Source organism: Maylandia zebra, linkage group LG22 (genome assembly GCF_041146795.1).
Source record: "Maylandia zebra isolate NMK-2024a linkage group LG22, Mzebra_GT3a, whole genome shotgun sequence".
NCBI classification, from domain to species: Eukaryota; Metazoa; Chordata; class Actinopteri; order Cichliformes; family Cichlidae; genus Maylandia; species Maylandia zebra.
Genome location: NC_135187.1, coordinates 22,460,827 through 22,485,584, shown reverse-complemented (window position 1 = coordinate 22,485,584; position 24,758 = coordinate 22,460,827). Strand labels below are relative to the sequence as shown.

Genomic DNA, 24,758 nt, shown 5'->3' with positions numbered 1-24,758 from the left:
CATGCACAAACTATGAAAATAGGCATTCCTGTTATTATTTTATTGAATATAGCATTTTTACACTAAGAAAGAAGCTCAGATGTAATATTACCTGATAACCAGAGATACTCTTAAAATTCTTGACTGTCCCACTAACGCTAGTCCATTTACCATGTTAGTTCTTATATTGGGGTTTTCTGCTCTACTAAAGCACTCAAAGCTGAAGACCAGCTTGAAACTCAATATCTGCTCCAGTCTGGAGCAGCCAGGGCTAACTCTTGACTCTAATTCTCAGGCCCCATCTTATTTTAATGACCTTGTAGTACCATATCACCCAATTAGAGCACTTCGCTCTCACACTGCAGGCTTACTTGTTGTTCCTAGAGTATTTAAAAGTAGAATGGGAAGCAGAGCCTTCAGTTTTCAGGCCCCTCTTCTATGGAACCAGCTTCCAGTTTGAATTCAGGAGACAGACACTATCTCTACTTTTAAGATTAGGCCTAAAATTTTCCTTTTTGCTAAAGTATAGTTAGGGCTGGACCAGGTGACCCTGAATCCTCCCTTAGTTATGCTGCAATAGATGTAGGCTGCCGGGGGATTCCCATGATGCAATGAGTTTTTCCTTTCCAGTCACCTTTCTAACTCACTATGTGTTCATAGACCTCTCTGCATTGAATTGTACCTGTTATTAATCTCTGTCTCTCTTTTCCTTCTCTTACCCCAACCAGTCGTGGCAGATGGCCCTGAGCCTGGTTCTGCCGGAGGTTTCTTCCTGTTAAAAGGGAGATTTTCCTTCCCATTGTCGCCAAAGTGCTTGCTCATAGGGGGTCATATGATTGTTGGGTTTTTCTCTCTATGTATTATTGTAGGGTCTACCTTGCCTTGAGGCAAGTGATTTGGCGCTGTACTGTAGCAGGAACTACCACAGTGGCAGTTTTGAGTACTTTAGAAAGTGTCTACATGTCCGTCAGCACACTATATCACAGGTATGCAGGTATGATGTTGACATGAAAATGAGAGAGTTTGAAGATGGGTGTGGTGTGAGTTGGCTCAACTTGTTGGCTCAGGTCTTCTTATTTATGCTAGTATTCCTTATGACATCATACACAGCCTGTCAGTGTTTCAAGGAAAGGGTTAACTCGGACTTGTTTTTTCTCTCAACCTGTAAATGGGGTCTCTTCTTGGAGGTCATATGTTGTATACATCCTAAAGCCTTCTAGCGCACACTTGCATTCATTTAAAAAAAAAAAAAAAAAAGGAACAAAGATTATGTAACAGAAAAAAACCGTATCATCAACCTTCTGGTTTCATGTCTTAGATCCTGTTTCACTAGTTTTATACCTCTTAATGTTGGAAAATCAGCATATGATCCTGTCATCCTTCTCCTCAGTGGGTTGTTGTTGCATTATTCCTTCAAAATCTCTTCAACAGGCACTCGTATAACGCTTATAGCCAGCCGGGGAGAAATAGCAGCACTAATCTCAGAATGATGCCCTTATTTCCATCATTACAATGAAATGGGAGGAAAAAAACAAGTGTGGTTTTGTTTTATTTCTCCCTCTCTTTTTTTTAGGGTTGATGTTTCTTCGACGTTTTATGGAGCTGCTGTTGTCTAAGTGGCAGCCGCAGCTCTAGCAGACTGTGGCGAGCCGTTGGTGGCAGGAGTTGTGTTGTGGGCTTGTGACTCACTCTGTTATTGTTCCTTGGGAAGTTATGCACTTGCTTCGGCTGCGTGCTTTGAAGATTAACTTCATCTGATTGTAATAGAGTTGAGGTGCTCAGAGCTTTAGGTTAAGAATCCCTTGTTTTCTCTTCTATTTTTCAGGGTCTTTTCTCCATCAGGATTTTGCACCTTGGCCTCTGCAGACAATAGGATCTGGTCTTCCTGAGGTCTCCCTTAAGCAGAGCTACGCCTCTGGCTTGGCCTGCTGAATTAGGCAGCTTAGCTGATTCATATTTGGGTGTTTTAATTCGCCTGTGTTTTATAGCAGGCTGCTGAGCCGGCGGTTTCCTCATTAAAGGACACATGAAAGCAGGCAGTAAAGGAGCCGTGGTGAGACCGGCCTGTGCTGACGTCTGAAGGGGACGCGAACGACTGAGGGACCGACCAAGTCTCGAGCCAGCCGGTCTGAGCCGGAGGGCCTCACCCTCTCGGCTGGGCAGCCAGTGGTGGGACACTAGACACACCACACAGACTGTCTCAACACCAGCATACAACACTAAAGTGTCAGCAAGAGTTCAGCGTTTGATGCATAGGTTTTGACTGTACAAATATGTCAGTCTTACAACACCAAAGTGATTTATTTTGGAGGGGTTATTCTACAAGGAAACCTAAATCAACCTGAGCTAAACTAATTTAGAAATTAAAGTTGTGCATATTATACACAGATAATTAATTTTTGCCTCGCTCTATCACTCTAGTATCTGCTTCTGGTTAATTTCCCACCTGGTTAATCCCCCCCCCCCCCCCCCCCCCCCCCCCTCTGCCATTTGGAGATTAAAACAGCCTCGGCACTGAGAGTTGCGGCTGTGATAAATACCTGAGGCAACAGCGTTCATTATTTCCCCATTATAACGGCGGGTGGATCCTCTCTGCTGTTTAACGACTTGCTCTTTAAGGAAGTAAGAGTGGTGGGGTCATGGGGCAGGGAAGGAGGGGCGAGGCTAAGCACCCCGTGATTCATATCAAACGCACGTTAAGTGGCATGCGGCTAAATTAGTGGCTGAAATCTAGCAGGTATTACAGCTCGCCCAGTGGTGTGTAACAAGCTAGCCACTGTCTCGCTGCGTAGTAATGTGGTCTTGATATCTTTTACATGAACCCACCAATAATATTCAGGCCATTTAGCCCTGGTTCATATCCACACCCACAGCGTCTGCACATCAACTCGACACCCACACGTCTTCTTCCTGTTTTGTAGACATCATTCCCCCATTTTGAGTCACTGACTCCGTTTAGGTTCATTAGTGAAGATAATTCCATTTCAGACAGCGGGTCAGCACATTACATGTCTTGTCGACAGCAAGGCGCATAACAACAACTAATTATAACTGTGAAGTCCTCATTAGAATATTTATGGGGGTGTAATGGCTTGGAGTGAAACATGGACCCACTACCTGGTTAAAAGGTTGGATCGCAGCAACGTGAGTAAATACCTAAAGGCAAGCAGGCCATTTAAAATATGGCCCTGCTTACCTTGTGAACTTGTTCTCTACTGTTCCCTCCCACTGCTTCTGCCATTGCAGTTCATATCTTCTAATTAATCTAATCAGTTTCCCCAAATTTTTTAACAACACCCCTGGCTTTCTTTAGCATGATAGATTCATACTCATATAGATTCATAAAGCCAAACATACCTGGCTTTCTTTTTCTACCTTTTCCTCCTCTTACACTGTATACTTCCTTTCTCACATTACCTCCCACACACCCTCTGTCACCTGTGAATAACGACAACATACACGCGCTATTCATCACATCCTACTGCACATGCTCAGTAGCTCTTCATTATATTAATTACTCTCATTGGAAGAGTGATCATCAACCCCGTCAGAATCCATCACGCCGGTTCCCACAGAGGCCCGGGCCCGGTAAATAATCACTAGTGTCGGTAAAAGGGCTCTGGCCCTGCCAGTCCCGTCGGACCCACCACGGTGGGCCCCCAAAACCCAGGGGGGGTGCAGCTCCCACCGAGCTCCATTCATCTCTGCCACCAACTAGGGGAGAAAGTACCAACAACACCTGATCCAGAAGTGCTGCTTCAGACTCGTTATTGGATAAGAGTTGCTGAGAGTGGTGTAAAGGCACTCTTATCCAGACTTAGCAATCAGAGAGGGAAAATAAGGGTAATAAGGGTCTGAAAGACTAAGAAAATATGGAATCCCACCAAATTTATTAACTTTAAAAAATGAACCATGGACCGTTAAACAGACAGCACATTCACACCAGACATGCACAGTGTAGTTCATCAAGCTGTGCAATAAAAACTTTCTGATTTCCATTTTCAGTTTCATCAATACTAAGTATTCCACAGTCAGCTGTTAGTGCAAGGTTCATAAAGACACGGATGAGTGAGTTTGGTGTGGAAGAACTTGACTGGCCTGCACAAAGTCCTGGCCTCAACCTTTGGAATAAAACTGTGAGCCACTAAATATTCCTCAGGCAACTGTTAGTCGTATTATAACAAAGTGGAAGGAATTGGGAATAACAACAACTCAGCAATGAAGTAGTAATCCACATAAAATCCCTGAGCAGATGCTGAGGTGCATAGCTCTCAGAGGTTTTCAACTTTTTGCAGAGTCAATCACTACAGACCTCCAGACTTCATGTGGCCTTCAGATTAGCTCAAGAGCAGTGCACAGAGAACTTCATGGAATGGGTTTCCATGGCTGAGCAGCTGCATCCAATCCTTACATCACCAAGCGCACTGCAACGCATCAGATACAGTGATGTAAAGCATGGCTCCACAGGGCTCTAGAACAGTAGAGACGTGTTCTCTGGAGTGATGAATCATGCTTCTCCGTCTGTAGAAATCGGCAGGATCAGTGTGTGTAACCCTAGATGGCCTTTATTTTGAAAAGACTACAGGAATTATATGAAGTTATGGCCTGAAGTGCCCCTGACTGGGTTGTGTTTTAGGGGTTAGTTTGATGCATAATTCATAAAAAATAATAACTGTTTAGGAGCCATGAGTAAGTAACGTTTTTCTTTGTGCTATTTAAATTTGAAGGAATAGATCTGTAATTTTTTTCTTTTGTTTTATTTCCCACTAACCCCACTGACTGCATGTGGTTAGACTGCGGGACAATGCCAGAGTACCCGGAGAGAACCCACCCAAACACGGGAAGAACATGCAAAGGCCACACAGAAAAGCAACATTGGTAACCAGCAGGGTTAGGTTAAATGGCGATTCCAAATTGCCAATAGATGTGAGTGAGAGTGTGAATGGTTGTCTTTCTCTCTGTGCTCACCCTGTAACAGATTGGCAACCTGTCCAGGGTTTACACTGCCTCATACCCTATGGTAGCTGGGATAGGGTCCAGCCTTTTTTACTGGTCACTGGGGTCCAGGTGCAACACCTTAAATAATAATAAGAGAAAAAAATTCTGGCCCTCAATAATTTCTAGTTCTGGTCATGTGTGGCACTACAGACAATCACAGTTTATAGCAGTATGCTAATCTGATTTTGTCAATGTCACTGCAGTGCAGCGATGCAAAATAGGCAATAAACTTTACATGTGTGTAGCTGAGGTCAAAATGACTGCTGAGTATGAACCTAGGTATGATGGAACCCCACTTTATATCCACTGTAACACTTTTTGTTGTTGTTGTTTTTAACTTATGAAGTAGCTATATTTTTGAAGGTGGATGTACACTGGGAACTCACTGGTTGGTGTGATCCCACCATGACAATGTCTTTAGTTAAAATCTGTGTGGAGCTTGTATTTATGCAGTGTACTCCCAAATCAATGAAACACAAAATGCAACACAACAAAACATTTGCACTGGGACTCAGGCATAAATTGGCAACAGCTGCAGGACCTGAAATGCTGGCCAAAAGTGTTTGGAACATACTCTAAATATACCATAACCAGTCTTGTAAGATTTACACTTATTGTCCTGAGCATAGCAACTTTCTGATGGCCTCATCTTGCTCCGTTTAAAGCTCTCTTCATGGCCAATTGGCCAGAAACCTCATTCTCATCTCTTGCTAATTGAATGGAGAAAGAATGAGAGAGAGAGAGAGAGGCAGAGAAGGGGGGGGTGGGGGGATAGAGGAAGGACTGATGTGATAAGGGACGAGGAAGAGGAGAGAAAACAAGTAGTGGTGTAGCATGCAAGGCCTCATTGATTAGGTGGTGAGCGGTGCAATGTTTCTCTCCTGACACTTACACGCATTAAAGCTACATAAACACCCATAATTGGTTCGTTTAGAGCAGAGTGGAGGGAAACAGTCCACACATACACACGAGCACAGCCATCTACTGTCTGTATGTGTGTGAGGAATACAGAGAGAAAGGAGGAGCAAAATTAAATGCTTATGAAAAAAAAAAAACTTGCCGTGTGGTTTGTATGGTTAAAAGATGCCTGAAAATATTTCTGCGTGTCTCATAAGTCCCAGTGCTGCGCAAAGTAGGAATGATAAAACCATCCTTAGAGATTTGGGATGACAATAACACTCACTTCAGGGAGACGAAGAAATGGGAGGGACGCTGCTGACTGTGACAAATTAGCTCTCAAATATTGAGGTAGCCGATTGGCTGTGCCCGTCAGGAGGGAGAGATACGGTTGGCTGGCTGAGTTGATGGATAGTTATTATGTCATTCTAATAAAAGAAGATGCAACTTAGGGGCTTTTCAGTTCAATGATAGTTGTGGTAGGCTGTTCAGCGCTGTCATACGGGATCCTGGGAGTATCGGTGCTCATCTATGCTCATCATCTCATCTTGTGCAGCTCTAAAATGAGAAAGCAAAAGAAAACTGCAGAAAAGTGAGGGGACAACAAGAAATTAGATGCAAAAAGCAAGTGCATGTGTGCATTCTGCCGCGCTGCGGTATGTGAGCTTATGAGTTCTTGATAACAGTGTGTGTGTGAGAGAGGCAATATTCAGGGTGTTCTCTGAGTCCCGTAGCACCACATCCATCAGGTCATAAGACCCCCTGACAGAGTGTAACTAGCACCCTCCTATTCCCACCCCAGAGGGCCATGTCAGTGACTGAATGGAGTGCTTCCTGGATGTGGAATGATGGGATTCCTCAGTCTTGCCTGTCATCTCTAATCCACCACTCTCACCCACACAGCTGAATCTTCTCCCTCGTTCTTTCGCTTGCTCATGTTGTGCGCTTGCTCAAATGTTCGCTGAACCCTCGTTCTCCATCTCCACGCAAGGTAGGGCCACAAATAAATTTGCATTCACTGCCAATTCAGATGCTGCATCAACATCGCTGAATCTACATAGCGTTGACACATCCAGGTGCTAAGTCACCATTATGTCTCCCTCCAAGGCGCGGACACACTCGTGCAGGCAGGTCACAGTGGCCCCAGAGCACTGGACTGTGCTAAGCAGGTAAATATAGCGAGGACAAGCTTTATTAGAATAGAAAAGGCTCTCTTACTGTCAGGGGGAACACGGCCAATTGGAACGTATCTTTACCTCAATGTCCACCATCAACAGCCAACCTCATCTGTTCTAAAATAATTTCTACATCTGGGTTTCGCCTTTTCTTTACTGCACCTGAAAGAAGAACTTTATCATTATATAATTCCGTTTGGGTGTTTTAAATTCTGTCTCCCGTGCATCCTCTATGATTGACTGCAATCTCTGTTCATTAAAAAAAAGCATGTGTGACATGTCTCTCTAATGTAACGGCCCAGCAGATTACCACATTACCTCCAAATCAATAACCTCAAAGGCGAAAAATAAGGCTGATTTCATGTCACCTCTACATGAACACACAAACATACACTCTATGCATTTGCACATTCAGGTTCATTTTGCTGTTAGAATTTATTGATAGAGGTAGAAAAAGTAGAAATAGAAAGGTGATGACAGTAAGGTGGAGACTGTGTACAATTGCCTGGCCCTGTCACTGCTAACAGAGCGTGCAAACAAAGATCCATCCATTCTGGATCCTCCAAAGCTCATTGATCCCACCAGCGTCAAGACGGAGTAAGGACTCCTCTCCCTTTTGCATCACTCCGTACTCAGTCTGTTACTGGGATCAATATTGATTATCATCCATAAACTGCCTGTTTTTGATCATGTGCTTCCATGTAGAGCTGCTCCAGTTTAGCCAAAAGAGTTTGTGAATGTTTGAGGAAACAAACAAGAAGAGAAAATGTCCAGAGTGACTTTTTATTTTTTTTAATTTTTTTAATATTTGTGACCTAAAGGAGAAGTGGGAAATACAGGATATGAAAGGAAATGAAAGAATAGAAGGAAGATAGTAAGATGTGGAGGATGTGATGCAAGGTTAGACTTTTTGAATGCAAAATCAGGCTCTAATCACATGTATATTTTCTCTCCACATAGATCTGAACTGGTCATTAGCTGGCTGCCACACATTTGCCACTAAAGACAGGTACATACAAGCATCGGGATCAAGAGTCCATCTCCTTTCTGCCCTCTTTTATCCCACACTCCCACCTCACATCTTTGGCTTCATCCCGTCAATCATACCTCTCAGATAGCCCCATGATTACAATCGACACTCAAATGATGGAAGTGAATAAAACTCATTACTGACAGTCAGCGTGAGTCATGGGCGGCCATTAAAAGTTGCGTCTGGCCTGCAGCCGTCCATTCCTCAGCTTTGCTTTATGATAGGAGACCTGGTTGGGTTCCCGTCGCCTTTCTGCGCCAATCTCCATCAATCCGCAGCACCTCTGCAGAAACCCCTCTTTCTTCATATTTAATGCACCTTGCGTTGCCAGGCATCGACTCTTTTTCGTCCCAGTGGGAGAGCTTTAGCTGTGGGGTTTTGCGAGAGATGTCACAGGGATTGGTGTCTGGGTTTCCAAATGTGGTTTTGCTATAATAAAACAAATGAGCTACTAGGTCTACTTTTTTATGTACAATTAAAGTCCCATTGCCAACCTCTGGAAAGCGAGACCAATTATTTCCTGCGCTACAGAAATAATGGCTGGACAAGAGAAACCCCTGGACCTTTACATACTTCTCAGCTGTTAAGCCATTAGACTGCTGCTGTCCATACTGTCCAGCTGACGATGCTAACCACTACCTAAACAAGTCTTTACCTAATGTAAGCTAAGCCAGAGCTGTGAGCCATCCACTGGAGACCTCCTCCAAACCAGTTGTGTCCTCATAAACGAAGTGCAGTGAGAGAGCGAGAGTAGTGTTTACAGAAACAAAGGAGCGGCTCACCTCTGATCTGCCCTGCAATAGGGGGTGGGGAAAAAAAAGAGAGAGAATGAGAGACAAGGATGCAGAGAGAGAAACAGAAGAATGGAGACGCCAGGGGTTACATGATTGCAGAACAAACTCATAAAAGTTCCATTAACCCGTGAGGAGTTAAAGAGGCCCTGTTTTCATTCAGCAGACAGCCGTCACAAACAGAGCATCACCATAAACCTTCCTTCCTTACCTCCATCTTTTTCTTGATCTTCAGAGCCTGTACTCACACTTTGTCTCATTCCCCTCCTTTCTTCCCCTCCTTTCCCACATATTTGTTCCTCTTTTTACAAATATTTTACCCATCTGTCCTTTCGCCTTCACAGTGAATAACAGACAAAAACAAAAAAAGACGAAATCTTTACAATGAGGAATCCCAGTCTATTTCCATCTCCCTTCCTCCCACACAGATGACCAAAACAAGATTCCCTTGTTAAGTCCGTTCCCTGCTTAATCTGGGTTCCTGGTCTGTGAGTCACAACCTGAGGACGCCACAGGTCTATCTGTCAGCGTCAGTCTGTCTGTCTTATTAAACCACTTTGCCATTCATTCACTAACAGTTTTCATTTTGATCTGACCGCTTCAAAGAGGCGCTCACATCCAAATATGCCAGACGGGAGATCAACCGTGCACGCTGTTTAGTTATTAGAAAAATCTGAACACAGAACACATTTTGATAAATTAAGTTGTGATCTGTGTTGCCATCTTCGCTAATGAGTTGAGATCTTCCAAAGGGATTACTGTAAAGATGGCGCTGCCTTTTTGGTGTTTCCAGTGCTAAATAAAGAACACATTTTTAATTCTAACCAACCCAAACATAGACCTCTGTATGCTCAGGTTCCCCTGGTCAGACTTCCTTTTCTGAACAGTGTAGCCATTATAAAGATTTAACTGAAAAGGAGAGGAGCTGATTCATCAGGAATCCACTGTGTTTTTATCACTATATATGGAAAGAGTAATGACTGTAAGATGATCACTCTAGCAACAGCGCATCAGTTTAAGTGAAGTAATTCTAACAATAAGTCTTTGTTTTTGTAATTGCATGATAGATTGTAGATTGTAGATTTATGTGTAGATTCAATTGCATTGAATCTACACATAAATGTTAGAGTATTTTGGGAAACATTTTTTCCATGATTTTTTTTTAACTTTAAATATAATAATATGTGGAACCAATCAAGATGATATTTGCCCAATTTTGCAAACATGCAGTGTTAAAGCCATTGCACGGGCCTGTTTTAATCCCAATGCCCAACAATTTAAAACACCGAATGCTCAAACAGCTAACCCCACCTCTACATTGTCAGTCACCAAAGTTTAATAGTTTTAGGGAGGCCTGCTCCCAGCCAAACAGTGTGAGTGTTCTTTGAAATGCTCCATTAAGGCACTAAGCACAGGCTCTTAGCTCCTCTTCTGATACCCTCACTATCTGGTACCACCATCTCCCCTGCTCTCTTTCCCATGGTGTAACCTTACCTCCCAAACTGATCTTGCTCTAATGGACACACACTTGCATACAGCCTGCTTCTCCAGCTTCTTTAGTAGGCTATGACTAGTTTTATCTATCTATCTATCTATCTATCTATCTATCTATCTATCTATCTATCTATCTATCTATCTATCTATCTATCTATCTATCTATCTATCTATCTATCTATCTATCTATCTATCTATCTATCTATCTATCTATCTATCTATCTATCTATCTATCTATCTATCTATCTAATATAGGTTTTCACAGTCAGTGGCAATTTTGTGGACAGCTACACTCTATGGACAAAAAGCATGGACCACCTACAGGAGAAACTCAGCCATAGAAGCCTATCCAATGAAGCTACAGACTCACAGTTTTTATGCTGATGTTAATGCTTGAGGAGGTTTATAACTCAGCAGTGTTGGAGTCTCAGCACTCAGCAACCCCACTCTGAGTTGCTGGGGTTCTTAAATGCTTCCACTTTGCAATAATGTCACTTACAGGTGATTATGAAGGGAAGAAATTTCACAAACTGGCTTGTTGCAGTTGTGGCATCCTGCATGGCTAGGTGCTTGATTTTATACACATGAGGCAAACAGACCGAAAACACCTGAATTCATTGATTAAGAGGAGTCACAAAGTATTTTTGTCCATACGGTGTAGCTAAATAGCAAACCTAATGTTAGTGTAAAAAGCTGGTTGGTTGGTCTGTCTTCAGATTAAGTTTTGATTTTGCGCTGTCTCATTTTACAACAAATATAAAAAAGAAATCTTATAATAATGTCTCCTAAATATCCATTTGATGGCTGTATGTTAAAAGAGTGAAGTCTGCCCAGTAATTTTATCATTATTTTGATGTCATTACACTTGAGTCTATAGCCTGCAGCACTTTCAGAAGCGAACCTTTTTAAGTTGAGTTGACATCAGCAAACCACAGGTCAGCAGCAGCAGTGAGAGGACAGCACGACTCAGCACTTCACAGTCAGTGTAGGTTTGGGGTTTTCGTGTGTTGAGTCAGAAGGTCAGAGGATTGGGAGATGGCGACGTGGACAGAAGGGGAAGCCCAGATTTCCCAATCACCACCCCCCCCCCCCCCCCCCACCCATGAGAGACCCAGTAGACTGGGTGTGACGGTCATGGGACAGGGGCATAATGAGGATACATCACTGCAGCAATGAGATACTCTATCACAGGCACACACACCAAGTGACAGGCACTCACAAGCAGGCACACTGTGTACCTACTGCGCAACAGCATCCATGGAGGCCAACATCACACTGATATATATTGTTCTTATTATGCACAAAACATCATATGATCCTCAGCTGCACAACATTCCCACTGTAAGAGACTAAGTTAACCATTTTGAGTGATCCAAGCCCAGTGCGACTGTGGGAACACTCTTTCCCCTTATCCCTGTCACTGGAGTTGGTTCGTTTCTCTGGGAAAGAGGGGGAACAACTTTTCCTGTCGCCTTTAGTCACCGCCACTGCCGAGCAGTAAAGCAGCCAGCGTGCAGTAAAATAATGCGAGGTGCGGAGAGAGTTGGACTGATGTGCAAAGCTATTGGCTGCCGAGAGGCTCGTAAAATAATAACACTCCATCGTAAAACAAAGTGCTTATTAAATCATTTTAAACAATATTGCACAATGCGGTGCACTCTGTGAGCGGCTCCACAAAACACAAAGATCTCATGGGGAAAGAAGCCGAACAATCAAAAGAAATTTAATAAGCTGATAATCATCGTCACAGTGGGGCTCCTGGGAGACCCTAGTGCTTCTACCAGCACCATCAATAAAATTACACTTGGCCATTATGTGGCTATTACTTGGACTTGAAGAGAGAATTGTAATCTGCATCAGAGGAGTTGTGGAGTAGGTCTTCAGTATTTTCTGCATTTCTAACTAGGCCTGTGGTGTAAAGAAAGACAAACACACAAACACACAAAAACACTCCAGGTCATGAGTGTGTGTACAACAAGTTTATTATTATTATTACCTGTTTATGAACAGGTCGTATATTCGATTTTTATGCATGAAGAAAATACACCTTTCTCTGCACAGGTGGCCCATAAACACGTAGACAAATACAGCAATTTTTTTCCACCATAAGTGCATAGGAAGTGTTATTAAAAAAGTAAGGAGTCATGATTTCTGTCAGCAAAAAAAAGGATTTTCTTATGGATCAGTGCAGGAGGACACTAGACTACACATGACAGGATGTAAACTGGGTGCAGCCTGGGAAAACAAACCGTGCTGAGTACACTTATCAAGATGGGACGGCACCTTTGTAACAGAATTATTTCAAGGCAGAGTGCTTTTCCTGGCTTTTCCTTCCTTTTTTTATCATTGCACAACTCTATCAAACATTTATTGTGCCCTCCAAAGGCAAAGACTTTTGATTTGATAAAAATCTCTCATATTACGTTAGTATAAAGTACACAAATGCCTCAGTTTATATGGCTGCCAGCAATTCTGTAAAGAGAGCAGATTCAGTCTTTTCCATTAAGTATCCAAATCACTACAAGACAGGAATAAGAGCAGATGATCTACTGGTTACGTCAGTAGTTCAGATTTCCCTACGGGGCTGAATTCTAAAATGAATCAATCACCGCAGATAGAAAGTAAAACCAAATAAAATTGGATATTTGGATGATTTTGGATGATGTTGTGCTGCTGCTGCCTTCATTACAGCTACTGAATGTAAAACAGTATTTTTTGTGGGCTTTATTTATTTAAATTTCCTGCTCTCGTGCATGCTCTCTCTGTCCTCATATTTACTGTTTGTGCTCTGGTCAGCATTGAAATTCAGACATCTTCTTTTTCCCACTTTTCTCTTATAAAGACTTTTCTGTTCCTCTATCAAAACACTAACCATGTCCACTCATGTCTACAATCAAGGGTAAATCTGTTTTCCTTGTGAAATTTATTGCAGCAGTAACATCAGTCTCTGCTGCTTTGTCTCAATTGATGCAGAGTAAAGAAAGAGAAAGCACAATTCATTTTTGTGCCTGGATCGGACTGGACTGCCTGTGGAGTGAATTATAAATATCGCCAGGTTGTGTTCTGAAGAAACAAACATAAAGGGTGGAAAAACAATTCACTTAGCTAACACAACCAAACCACTGAGCGTATCGTACAACACCTGCATACTCTTTGTTACTGTACCTTGTACATTGTATATATACAAAACAGTTTTCTTATATAGACTGCAATACTTCATGTTTTTTGTCCAAACAGTTCTGCCACATGTAATCAACTCTAGCTTCTCCACATCTTGAAAAATGTAATAGCCTGAATCCTGCAGATAATTTTTCTTTTCATTGAGATTAAATGCAAAACTACTGAATGGGTGCAGCTTATGTGAACGGCAACAAGCCAAAATTCAAACCTTTTGACAATCTGCATTTTAAGTAAGTAAAATCTAGTCCTATAGCACATTTAAAACCAAAGTCCTTTACACAAAAGTAAAATGGAACAGGTTCTTTAAAGAAATAATGACGCTGCACACATTCACAGTTTTAATTTGAAATAACCCAACTGTAGCCAGCCCTCCAATCACAGTTCTCGAAAACAACAGTTTCCAACAGTTTGACTGGAGAGGTAAGTCCTCAGCTTAGGTTTGGAAACAGTCACACTTGATCCTTGTCTGAGGTCATTTGGGAGGTTATTCCAGAGCTTTAGTGCAACAACAGCAAAGGCGCAAACTTTTTTTGAAATAAGCGGAGTGATTGAGAAGCAGACCTTAATGATCTTCAGAGGGTATGGATGGAGCATATCTACCACATATGCAGATGCAAAACCCCTTTAAGACTAAACACAAGCAGTGTCACTTTAACCAGATCCTCTAATCCAAATCCACAGGGAGGCAGTGAAAAACTGCTAACGCTAGAGTAATGTGGGCTTTCTTTTTTTGTCCTGGTCAGTAATCTGGCTGCAGCATTTTGGACTAATTTGAAATAGGCAGGAGATGACTAGCCAACTGTGGTATACAGCACGTTCCAAAAGTATTTAGATATATCAGAGGCATGCATAACCCTTTCCAGAACCTTAATTTTTATTTATTTATTGTTTTTCATCTGGAGATTGTTCTGAGCTGGAAGTCACTGCTGTTAACCACTTAATCTATTTGTCTATGAAATTTCAAATTTGTGTCAAAGATTATCCCACTGTTCTTAACTTGTGTTTTAATTAAAGGAGTTAAAAAGTCCATGTTATCCTTTAACCTTTAGTGGAAGGCCAAACAACATGACCTCTGGTTTGGACTCATTTAACTGTAAGAAACTGCAGGAAGTCCACTTTTTATGACCAAAATGCACTCATTGAGCCTTCTTATGGAACAGTGATTTCCACGATTCAAGGGTATATACAGTTGTAAATCAGCTGTAGTGACGTTTTTTAAATGGACAGTCAAAGGCATCCTTGTATCTTCCATCCCAGTCTGAAACCCTTCCAGAACCAGAAGCTCTAATGATGATAAAAATGAAACATGGATCCCAATATTGTTACCTCTAAGAGACTGAGTTCACCACAACAGCTGTTTAATAGAAGATGACAAACCTGTACCCACTCTAAACCTTTTTTATACTCTATGCAGTGGATAATGAAACCTTTCAGCAACATATTTACAATTTACCTCACCAATCGTTGTCATCAGGCTTGTCTTCCCAGTACTTCTGCCTCAGGGATAGATTGCTGCACTCAAAACTTACAGTAGACTTCTTACTGTAGTTTTGCTTCTTATTTTCACCATATGCCTGTTCAGTACCTCGTGGACACTATTCATCCAATCATGTGCAATGTAATGTCATAATCAGTGACTATCCCTTAGACACTCAGAGCTGTAGATCAGATGGAGAAAAAGATGATGGCTCAGTTATTTTGTTTTAGTCCTTAAATTTAGCATTTGTTTGTGTGTGTGTTTTGCAAGAGGGCATATTTTATGTACAGAATTGGTTAGAAGACACACGTTTGTTGTCACCATCTTTAACATGCTGCATGGGTCAGCATTGTTATATCATTATGTTTCTTGTCATTGCACACAGAAGATTACAGGCTAGCAGGATCCGTGCTTTTCTTGAAGAGTTGGGCTTTTCGGTGGGTTTTCCCAGTGCATACAACTATAACATCCTCGTTTCACTAACATTACACACTTAGGCTGACACCTCTTTGGACAGCATATTTAAAATGACAGTGAAAAGCTATAAGTAAATATAAAGTAAACGCTTTGACTCAACTTCATATAGTATGTCTGAACGAAAAAGTAGAAGAGAGGTCACGTGACCATAAAACTGCTTGTCAATCAATTGTCCAATTGTTTTTAAACCTCTGAAAATGCGAGGCTGTGCATAAAAATTGCTGTAATTTCTAAACGGTTATGCCAGATTTTCTGTTTTGTTAAAAAAACAAAAAACAAAACCTTTGAGTCTTGACTTAAGACTGGAAGTTTGCGCTTCAATCACATTTTGGTTGTGTGATTTTAAATCCACTGCTAAAACAAATTGCATCTTTATCGACCACAATGGACCTAAGTGTAAATTTTGGTAACTCTTGAGTATTTAACACAACATGCCTTTGTTTAAATTTCGCCATATAGATGAAACCCTGGAAGGTTAACAAATAATGTTTGATATGTGCTGCAAAGTTTGGTGTCAGTAATTTAAAACACTGTTTGTTCTGTGCTGAATCCGAATATAATCCCTTTTCTGTTTGGATGACGTGTAACAGTAGGTCATTTTCAGATGCAGCCTATGTATATTTTTTATTCCTTTTGCACTGAATATAGCCTAAACCTGTTGTGTAGAAGCCTCTGATAACATTTAGCAACTATAATTGCCGTTATATTTTGTCTCCCTTGTGGTAGATGGGTCTGCTGGTTGGTACTTTTCAGTTACAAAGTTGATCCGGCTTGCAACACAATAAGAAGCCTGCAAAAGATTTTCCTTGTTGTTTGAATTAATTGAACCGGTTTCCAAGATCTGCTTAGTACTCGCGATGTTTTGGGCCCAAACGAAAGACTTTCAGTTATCATATATTTAAGGAAGTAGACATTTACAAGGGATAATAAGAGTTTTTGTTATCTCTTGAGTCGTTAAGGCTGTAAACTTGTGTTGAGTTGTGCTCTGAGCCACAATTCTTTCCAAATTATGACATTGAGCTCTGTATTGCTTCAAAGAACCACTCTACAAAACCAACCCAGTTTATCTGGATTGCTCAGGGGACAGATTCTATCTTGGGTTTGCGCAGACGCCCTGAGAAACGGTGTAGCCGCCACTTAATTTGAACAGCTAACGATAAAGATTTAAGTGCATCTTTTGATAGCCTGGATGCGTCATGCTCTGTCTTGCTTGCTCTTCTTTGTCACATAAACACGCAACAGCCGTCACATTTTCTTGCTGCACATAGCTGTCTCCGGTGCACCGTAAATAATGTTGATAAAGACGCCTCCGAAAATGACTTTCACGCGTCCCCCGATTGATTTAACGTGACCTCCGTTTTCCAAATGATATTGGAAGCCTATTTAAACAGATGAAGGCTCAAATTGTCTTGCTTGTATGCGCATTAATCTCTCATTCATCATCATTACTTGGTGATTGGTCCTTCTACGCCTCCGCCAGCCTCTTGCGTTACGACAGGGGTCTGTAAATTAGGATGTAATCCAATTTAAACAGCGGTAACAGCAGCCACAGCTCCTTTTTTTTTTTTTTTTTTTAAATTTGCTGTCGGTGGACAGCTGCACTACACCGCCCCTATCAAAATGCTTTGTGTTGGTTGTGGGAGCTGGGGAGACCTGTGCCAATTCGCACTAATAGGATCTTATAAGGCTGATGTAATTGCTGTTATGTGCGCAATCTACGAGCCCATCATATCTTGAAGCTCAGTCACACGAAATATTCCAGCGATTAAATGGCATGTTGATGCCGGATTAGGCCACTGAGGATTCAGCCGTATAGTTTCCCCGGCAAAGAGATGGGAGCCCATATGTGTGGCTGGGTAAATGTGGTTGTAATTTGCCTCACTTTAATGCGTCGTTTTGGCACAGTGTGACTCGAGGTTTAGATGGCCGTGTAGTGCTGCTGCTCCTGTTGAAAGTCAGCTCCAAATTTCCCAGACTGTTAAAAAAAGAGAAAAGAACCCACCATGAAACCATTTCCCCTTTCCTTTTAAAGAGACTACACCTTCTGAATATTCCGTTAGTCCGCCCCGTTCATCTTTATTTTTATGGTGCGATTTTATTATGCACAAACTAAAGCAATTTTCTTGCGTGACCCGCGTCCCCATCAGGCTTAAAGACACCGGCTGATAGTTTACATAAATCTGCCTTGTGGTTTCGCCTCGACCCGGGAGGCTTAAACGGTGTATTATTCCAAACATATGCATTTTAATCAGCTCGGTCACACTTACAAGAACTCCAGTTAATAAGGCCATCAATCAAACGCGTGAGGGAGCAGGGTGGGTTGGGGGGGCGGGGTTGGACTCAAGGGTGCCGTTTTTGTGGGTGCAGTAGAGTTTGATTAGAACGAGTCTAATAAAAACAAAAACAAAAAACACTGTACCTAAAATCATATTTGGTAACTAAATTGTTCTTCTTGGTGTCTGGCTTCACTGGCAGGAATCTTCATATTTCATATATTTCAAATTCCAAAATCTTCATATTTCGGAATAATCAGAATAAAGGCTCGAGGAATGTCACCTAAATTTGAAGCATTTTTAAAAAAATAAAATAAAGAAAATCTTCATGTTCGATTATGTAAGCACGCAATTGGCCAGTTTTTCGTTTGTTGTTGTTGTTGTTTGTTTTTTTTACTTCGAGGCCCAATTGAAATACCACACACTTTCTCGCCCATCACTGCAATGACTTCTAATCCACGACCTAAAACTCCCTTTAAAGGATGATTTGTGTGTCTCTCCGCGGGCCGCAGCACTTAGCCAATCCTATTACGCTCCAAAAACTCTTTTAATTTGCTCGGGCCTGGTCAAATGCGGCCAATTAAGATCCCGCTGATTGTTGGCGCTCCTCTCCGAATGATCGATCTCTTTGCATTTCCAATATCTGCAGACACCTAATTCTGTCGCGTCTATTAAGTGGTCGCAGAAAAAAATATGAGTGGCGTTAACGGAGCCCGGGGACCACTTAACTGTCACGGTCAATCTAACGGTCCCATCAGGAAATAGGAGGGGGCGCACTCTGGTGTTTTGACAGCTACCACTTGAGAACAAAATTAGTGTTATTATTGAGGCGGTAGGACTGGCGGACCTGAACCAATTGTGAATGGAGAAGATCCTCAATACGCTTGAAGCTGAACGAAACCAAACCAAAGAAGATGACCGGGAGAAAAGCAAAAACAACAACAACAACAAAAATTTGCTTGAATCAGTTTTATTCTATTGCCGTGAGTTTAAAGTGACATATTGGTTATTGGCTATTTAAATGGATCCGAAATACGCGTATAGATCACTCCGCACGCCTTCGATGCTTTGACAGTATTTATTTGCAAATTAAACGATAAGGACAACCCAGTCATAACACAAAAAAACAAAAACAAACAAACAAAAAAAATAGCGAACCAAAAATAAAGTTTTATAATAAAATAATAATAATAGTAAAACAACGAAGAAAAAAAATCAGTCACACATTATTCCGTATTCCCACACAAATGCTAAACTGGTGTAACAGTGCAAAGCGAAAAACGGTTTTAAAGAAGGCCCGTGGGCATTATTTAATCACACTGTCTCTTTTACGGTCATGGGAGAAAACAGAGAAAGAAAGAGTGTTGGGTGGCCTTAAAAATGCTCATTTCTTTTTTTTTCTTTTTTGATTGTCCTCTCTCCATCCTCTTTCTGATCTTTCTCTCCCCTCCCCTCTTCAGATCGTGCCGGCTGTGGTAATCCGTTCCCTCGGCGCCTTGTTACCTTTTGCCTGAAACCTTCCTGGCATTATCATTAATTCAACACTCAAAATTCACCCGGTCTTACATATACATCACTTAATAATTTTACTAGCATCTGCACATTTCGGCCCGGGCCGTCGAGAGGGCCCCGGTGTGGAGAGCTAGCTATAATGAGACGGCCGCAGTCTTTTAACAAATCCCCTTGTTAAAAAAGAGAGATGGAAAGCATCATTCTCGCGTAACTAACAATACGTGTAGGCTGATTTTTGGACGCATAAAATAATGATCAAGACCTTAACGTCATCAATCACGGAGATTTAAACGTTTCTCTGGACCACCCCGCTTATCTCTCCCCGTCTCTCTCTCTCATAGCAGTCACAATAATCTTGTAGAAATCAAATCTGAATTTCTGTCTACGCAGTCTTATTTCAGCCCAATGTCCCCGGATCTTCGATGGGATTATTATATTTCAATAACAGCAGGTCTTTTGCGCGTCTTATAGCTGGAGAGCTTTCTCTTCTCCCCAAGTATAAACTGGCTTTCACTGTTTATATACTGGCTACCCCACCCCTCATGCTGTTTCAGTCCTGATCATATAATACGTTAGGGTTAAAAAGCTTGTGGTTAAAGGCTTATGTGGAGCAAGAGTTATTTTTTATCTGGTCAGAGGCACTTCTTCCCTCTGGTCCAGTGTCACAGATGAGGATTTGCTGAGCACTGAAGGCGTGAAAGTGACAAACGCGTCAGTCCTGCTTGTTGGGGAGCAAGCGAAGTCCGAGCCGGAAGGCCTGGTTGAGATGGCGTTGGACTGACTGGAGTGACACGCCAAGCAGGAGCACGGAGTTCCTCCGGGACCTAGGCCGTGAGTGGGACCTGAGTACAAGGAAGGGTGTCTGAAGGCGCACAGGAGCTCGGGCCTCTGGTAGGGATGAGACAGCATCCGGAAACTATCGAGAGAGCGCAGGGGGGTTGAGAAAGGGGCGGCTGCAGGAGCTGAGCCAGCCCCGACGCCCAGGTGAGAGTAGTAGGGCAGCGGCAGGTGCGATGGAAAGGGGTAGGGCAGGTTCCCCGTGGCAGCCGCATGGCTCATCATGTAGGTGTAGAAGGCCGGATCGGCGGGGTGAGGCCAAGTCATGGCCAGACGCTGCCGTTTGTCTTTCATCCTGCGGTTCTGAAACCACACCTGTGAAGGAGACACAGCGGATCAAATATTAACCACAATCCCCCCCGTGACCTGAAACAACACAAGCACATGCGTAGATAATGTTTGGCTTTTTTACTCATGACAATATTTGGATTTGGGTTGGAGAAACTTGTTACTGTAATTTATTTATTTATTTATTGTGGACTGCGTGACATTTGACTAGCATCCAATCAAAAAATACCAACCCAAGTAAATAAATAAATATGACCTGTGGCTACATAACGCGGTGCCTGCTTCTTAATCTTTTTTTTTTTTTTGCTTTGTTTCCTGTATGGACTAATTTGATTTTACTCTATGAGATTATTTTCCATGAGATTATTTCTATCCATACACAAATAAACCACTGGCAGTCATTTACGTAAGCCTGACCATTTTGCACTCGACATGGATTTGATATACATCAACACAAGCTCACAGAGTACGTATTGATGGTCAAGAGGCCTAATTCAGTCCCACTTCCCTGAGATGAAATCTTACTTTGATGGTGGTTTCGGGTAGATTTAAAGCGGCCGCAAGTTCGCATCTCCGCGGCCTGGACACATAGTTTTCCCGGTAAAACTCCTTCTCCAGGCGTGCTATCTGCTCTCGCGTGAATGCTGTTCGGTACCGGCGAATCTGATCTGCTGCGTAAGACAGAGAGCCCTGACCCGGGACATTCTTACTCGGCTCAGTACCGCACTCGTTCGGGTGGCTTGGAGAATCCCCATTTCGACCTGAACCAAAAACAGAGAATAAGCATATTTTAATTACAATCAGGTGTAAAACGCACACATTTACAATTTAAACAGGACCCAAAACAAATCGAAACGCTTTATTTATTTCATTCGCTGCCATTTGAAGACTAGCAGGCTAACTCCATTATTTGTTTGACTTTTAGAAAAATAAGAGACATCCTGACTGCTCGCTTAGCTTCTCATTTGGTGTAGTTTTTAAATTAAGATGCAATTTCCACTACTATTATTTTTTTCTAAAGGTATTTTCCACGATATATTGATTTGATATGAACAATAATTTCCCTTGGTTGAAAATAATCAATACTTAAACTGTATTGTTTTCATTCGTTTGTTACTTTACCATTCGTTTAGTCTACTACTCCAAATGTTTCATGTATGAATGTTTATTCATAAAGATTTCACACAGAATGATATTCACAATAAACTGAGCAGTGGGTGCTTGCACCTTCACAGCTGCCAAAACCAATTGACATAATTTTTTCTTGAATCTCCAATTTTTTCCTGGTGAAGTAGCCCATAAGCACATTTGCAGTACGAGTAACTCGTTGTCAAAGTCAGTGAGGGAAATGTCAGGTTACACTGTGGGTGTCACCTCAGCGTTTGCAGCCACACCGATCAGCTGACAGAATAGCTGTATAGCACCGACTGCAGCTGCAGTGTTTGAACCTGAAGCAGACCCTGGATCTGTTTCATTGAGCATAAATATTCGATTTTCTGTTCCACCCTACAGTGCCAATATGTTTATTGCAATAGCATACAATCCAACATGCACCCACACAGCTTACCTTTAGCTGTTGGGTAGTCCATGCTTTCAGGCGTGCAGCTGACATCAATTTCCTCATAGAAGTCCGACTCTGTGTCTGAGCTGCTGCCGTCTTTGTGATGTTGGTCAGCCTGGTGCCTCTCTCCGGAGGTAGACGTTCCAACCAGCCTTGCGTCGGCGCTCATATTTCTCCGTGCGCTATCCTCCGCCGCTAGATCGCTCCTGTCGCGGGAATAGGGTGCAGCTCCTGGACTCAGACAACCTCTGTGGCCCGGCTTGCCTGGTGGTTCTCGCACGGGGCTCCCGATGGCTTCCGACAAATTAGAGCCGCTCTTGCCAAGCTGACCTCCCTCTGCCAGCATCACCATCTCCTCTCTGCTTTCCATCACAAGCACGACTTAAAAGAAAAAACAAAACAAGCAAACCTCGTCTTCGAGGCGAACCGTCAAAACCAAGGAGATGAATCTCAGGTTGGAGGGGTGTGCGCGTGTGTGCGTGCAGCGGGGATGGCGGTGGGTGGGAGATTGCGTCCTAAAAGAGAAGGAGAGGCTTCTGGAAAAAAAAGAGGGGATGCAATCCGGTCTGAACCTGAGAGAAGACCGCTTCAGAGTGCCGAGTGGGAGCTCTGGGAGGGATCACCATTTACCCTCTCTCTCCCTCCCTCTCTCTCTTTCTTCAGAGCTGTCATTCTTAATGACCCAGTCTTCACGATGGTCCCCCCTGATGACGACACTCATTGACTGAATCTGTGGGTAAACAGAAGGAGCAACGGCAACGGCGAGATGGGGGTGGGGGATGTCAGAGGGCACAACAAGAGGCAGCAGAAACAAGAAACAGCATATTTAGGATTTACATGGTGATGTATCTGTGGTGTTGGAATATTGAAATATGCATTAAGTCATTATTATTATTATTATTATTATTATTATTATTATTATTATTATTATTATTATTATTAGTAGTAGTAGTAGTAGTAGTAGTAGTAGTAAAATAATGTTTGCTTAAGACTTAGCTTTTTATTGTATTTTATTGTATTACAGTATATTTAAATTACTAATGAGCCATTTTAACGCCAGTTAATATGCTCAAATATTTTGGTTTTTTTTTCTACTTATTAAATAAAGTTCAGCTTTGCTTTTGCTCAAATATAACTAATTAACACAGAGTCATTTCGTAAAACTCATATCAGTCATTTAAGTTACATTATGTATTTACATTTTATTCACCCCTCCCTCCCCCGTCACTTTCCCCTCTCTCTTGTGATTGTTATCATCATCTTAAGTGGAGTCAAGTAAAGTCTCCAAAGGTCAGGTCTTGCGGTCAGGGTTTAGATAAAGGCCGATTAGAGATGAAAAAAGGAAACGTTGAACCGAAACCATTCTCTTTATTCTTTATGCCCAAACAAGTTATGAAATGTGGTACCGTGATTTGCATTGCTAATTTGTATGATCATGTGTGCAAAGCATTTGCTGTTCCAAATGAAAGAAATCCAAACAAAAGCATGACACTGTCATGGGGTTCTTTGGATTCTTATATCGGCAGTGGCCGTTTTCCCAGTTCTCCAGACGTGCAGTGTTTCAGCAAAAAGTCAATGAATGGTGATAATGGGAGCGCAAACCTGCTGCACACAGGGCTTGTAGCTGCTGTTTAGAAGTGGTCACATTTGAACTCTGCCTCTGAGGCGTAAAGACATCTTCACTGCACCAACGTGGCCAAAACATTTATTTAACACAGTTGCAGCAAATAAAGTTTTATTAAAAGCTGGTGTGACTGTTTCTAAACTCCCAGCTATCAAAAATATCAGGCATTCGTGCTATAACTTAAAAACAATTACAGCTTGGGGACAACATTCAAACATCAACGTACCTTCAAGTGCAACATTTTAAAGAGCTGAGGTTGATGACTTCCTTAATCACATTGCTCTTTGAGCACACTGAGCTACTTTATCCAGGTGGTTATAACAGAGGTGCCTCCACACGTGCGATTTTCGAACTGCGAGGCTGAGTGTGGCTGCATGTATGTGGATGCATATCGTGTGTCACAGATAGGCGGTGTCATGTGGTCTCACAGAGAGGAGAGGGACATACTGTGGGTTTCCAGCACCCTCCGCTGTCCTTGTGCGCCCTCGCCTGTCCGAAAGTGAGAAAAGGCCCCGAGCAGCAGCCACCCCTCCCCCCGCGACGGATGAGAAGTGAGGGAAATTCCTTTGGCTTTCGCGTCCGACTCTTTCATCTCTTTGGAAAAAAACCCCTCACCTCTCTTCTTTCTTTTTGTTGCTCTATCTATCTATCTATCTATCTATCTATCTATCTATCTATCTATCTATCTATCTATCTATCTATCTATCTATCTATCTATCTATCTATCTATCTATCTATCTATCTATCTATCTATCTATCTATCTATCTATCTATCTATCTATCTATCTATCAAAATGACATAATTACGTCCAAGAAATGAAAGAACTTGTTACTTTTGTTTTGAAAAATCATAAACACTGGTCATCGCGCAGTGTTTGTTGGTCAAGCGCCAAGATCCTCGCTCGTTACGTAATGGGTCGCAGATAAAATCTTGTGATCACCCTGAGATAACGCTTCGAAAATGCTTTTGCGCAATGGGTGACCTTGTGCATTTACAGTACATATTGTGTGTGGCTTAGATAGTAAAGGAGAGCGGATTGGTTTGGAGAGCTTGCTGGGTGTGGAACGCGGTTTACTTATTTACATAAAGCAATTTCCATAGCATGGAACGCAGTTATTATTATTTTTTATTCAATGCACATTTGATCCACATTCTTGTGGCACA

The 24,758-nt window shown here is 42.1% G+C and overlaps 1 protein-coding gene across 1 annotated transcript; it reads right to left on the bottom strand.

The window, feature by feature from the left end:
- Window positions 1–18,760: 18,760 nt before the first annotated feature.
- evx1 (even-skipped homeobox 1) lies at window positions 18,761–23,951 on the bottom strand. Its single transcript, XM_023152496.2, has 4 exons — window positions 23,820–23,951; window positions 21,976–22,699; window positions 20,934–21,169; window positions 18,761–20,435 (listed from the first exon to the last, which is right to left on the bottom strand). The coding sequence occupies exons 2-4, from the start codon at window positions 22,337–22,339 to the stop codon at window positions 19,908–19,910; spliced, it is 1,128 nt and encodes a 375-aa protein (XP_023008264.1). The 5' UTR covers window positions 22,340–22,699; window positions 23,820–23,951; the 3' UTR covers window positions 18,761–19,907.
- Window positions 23,952–24,758: the final 807 nt, after the last annotated feature.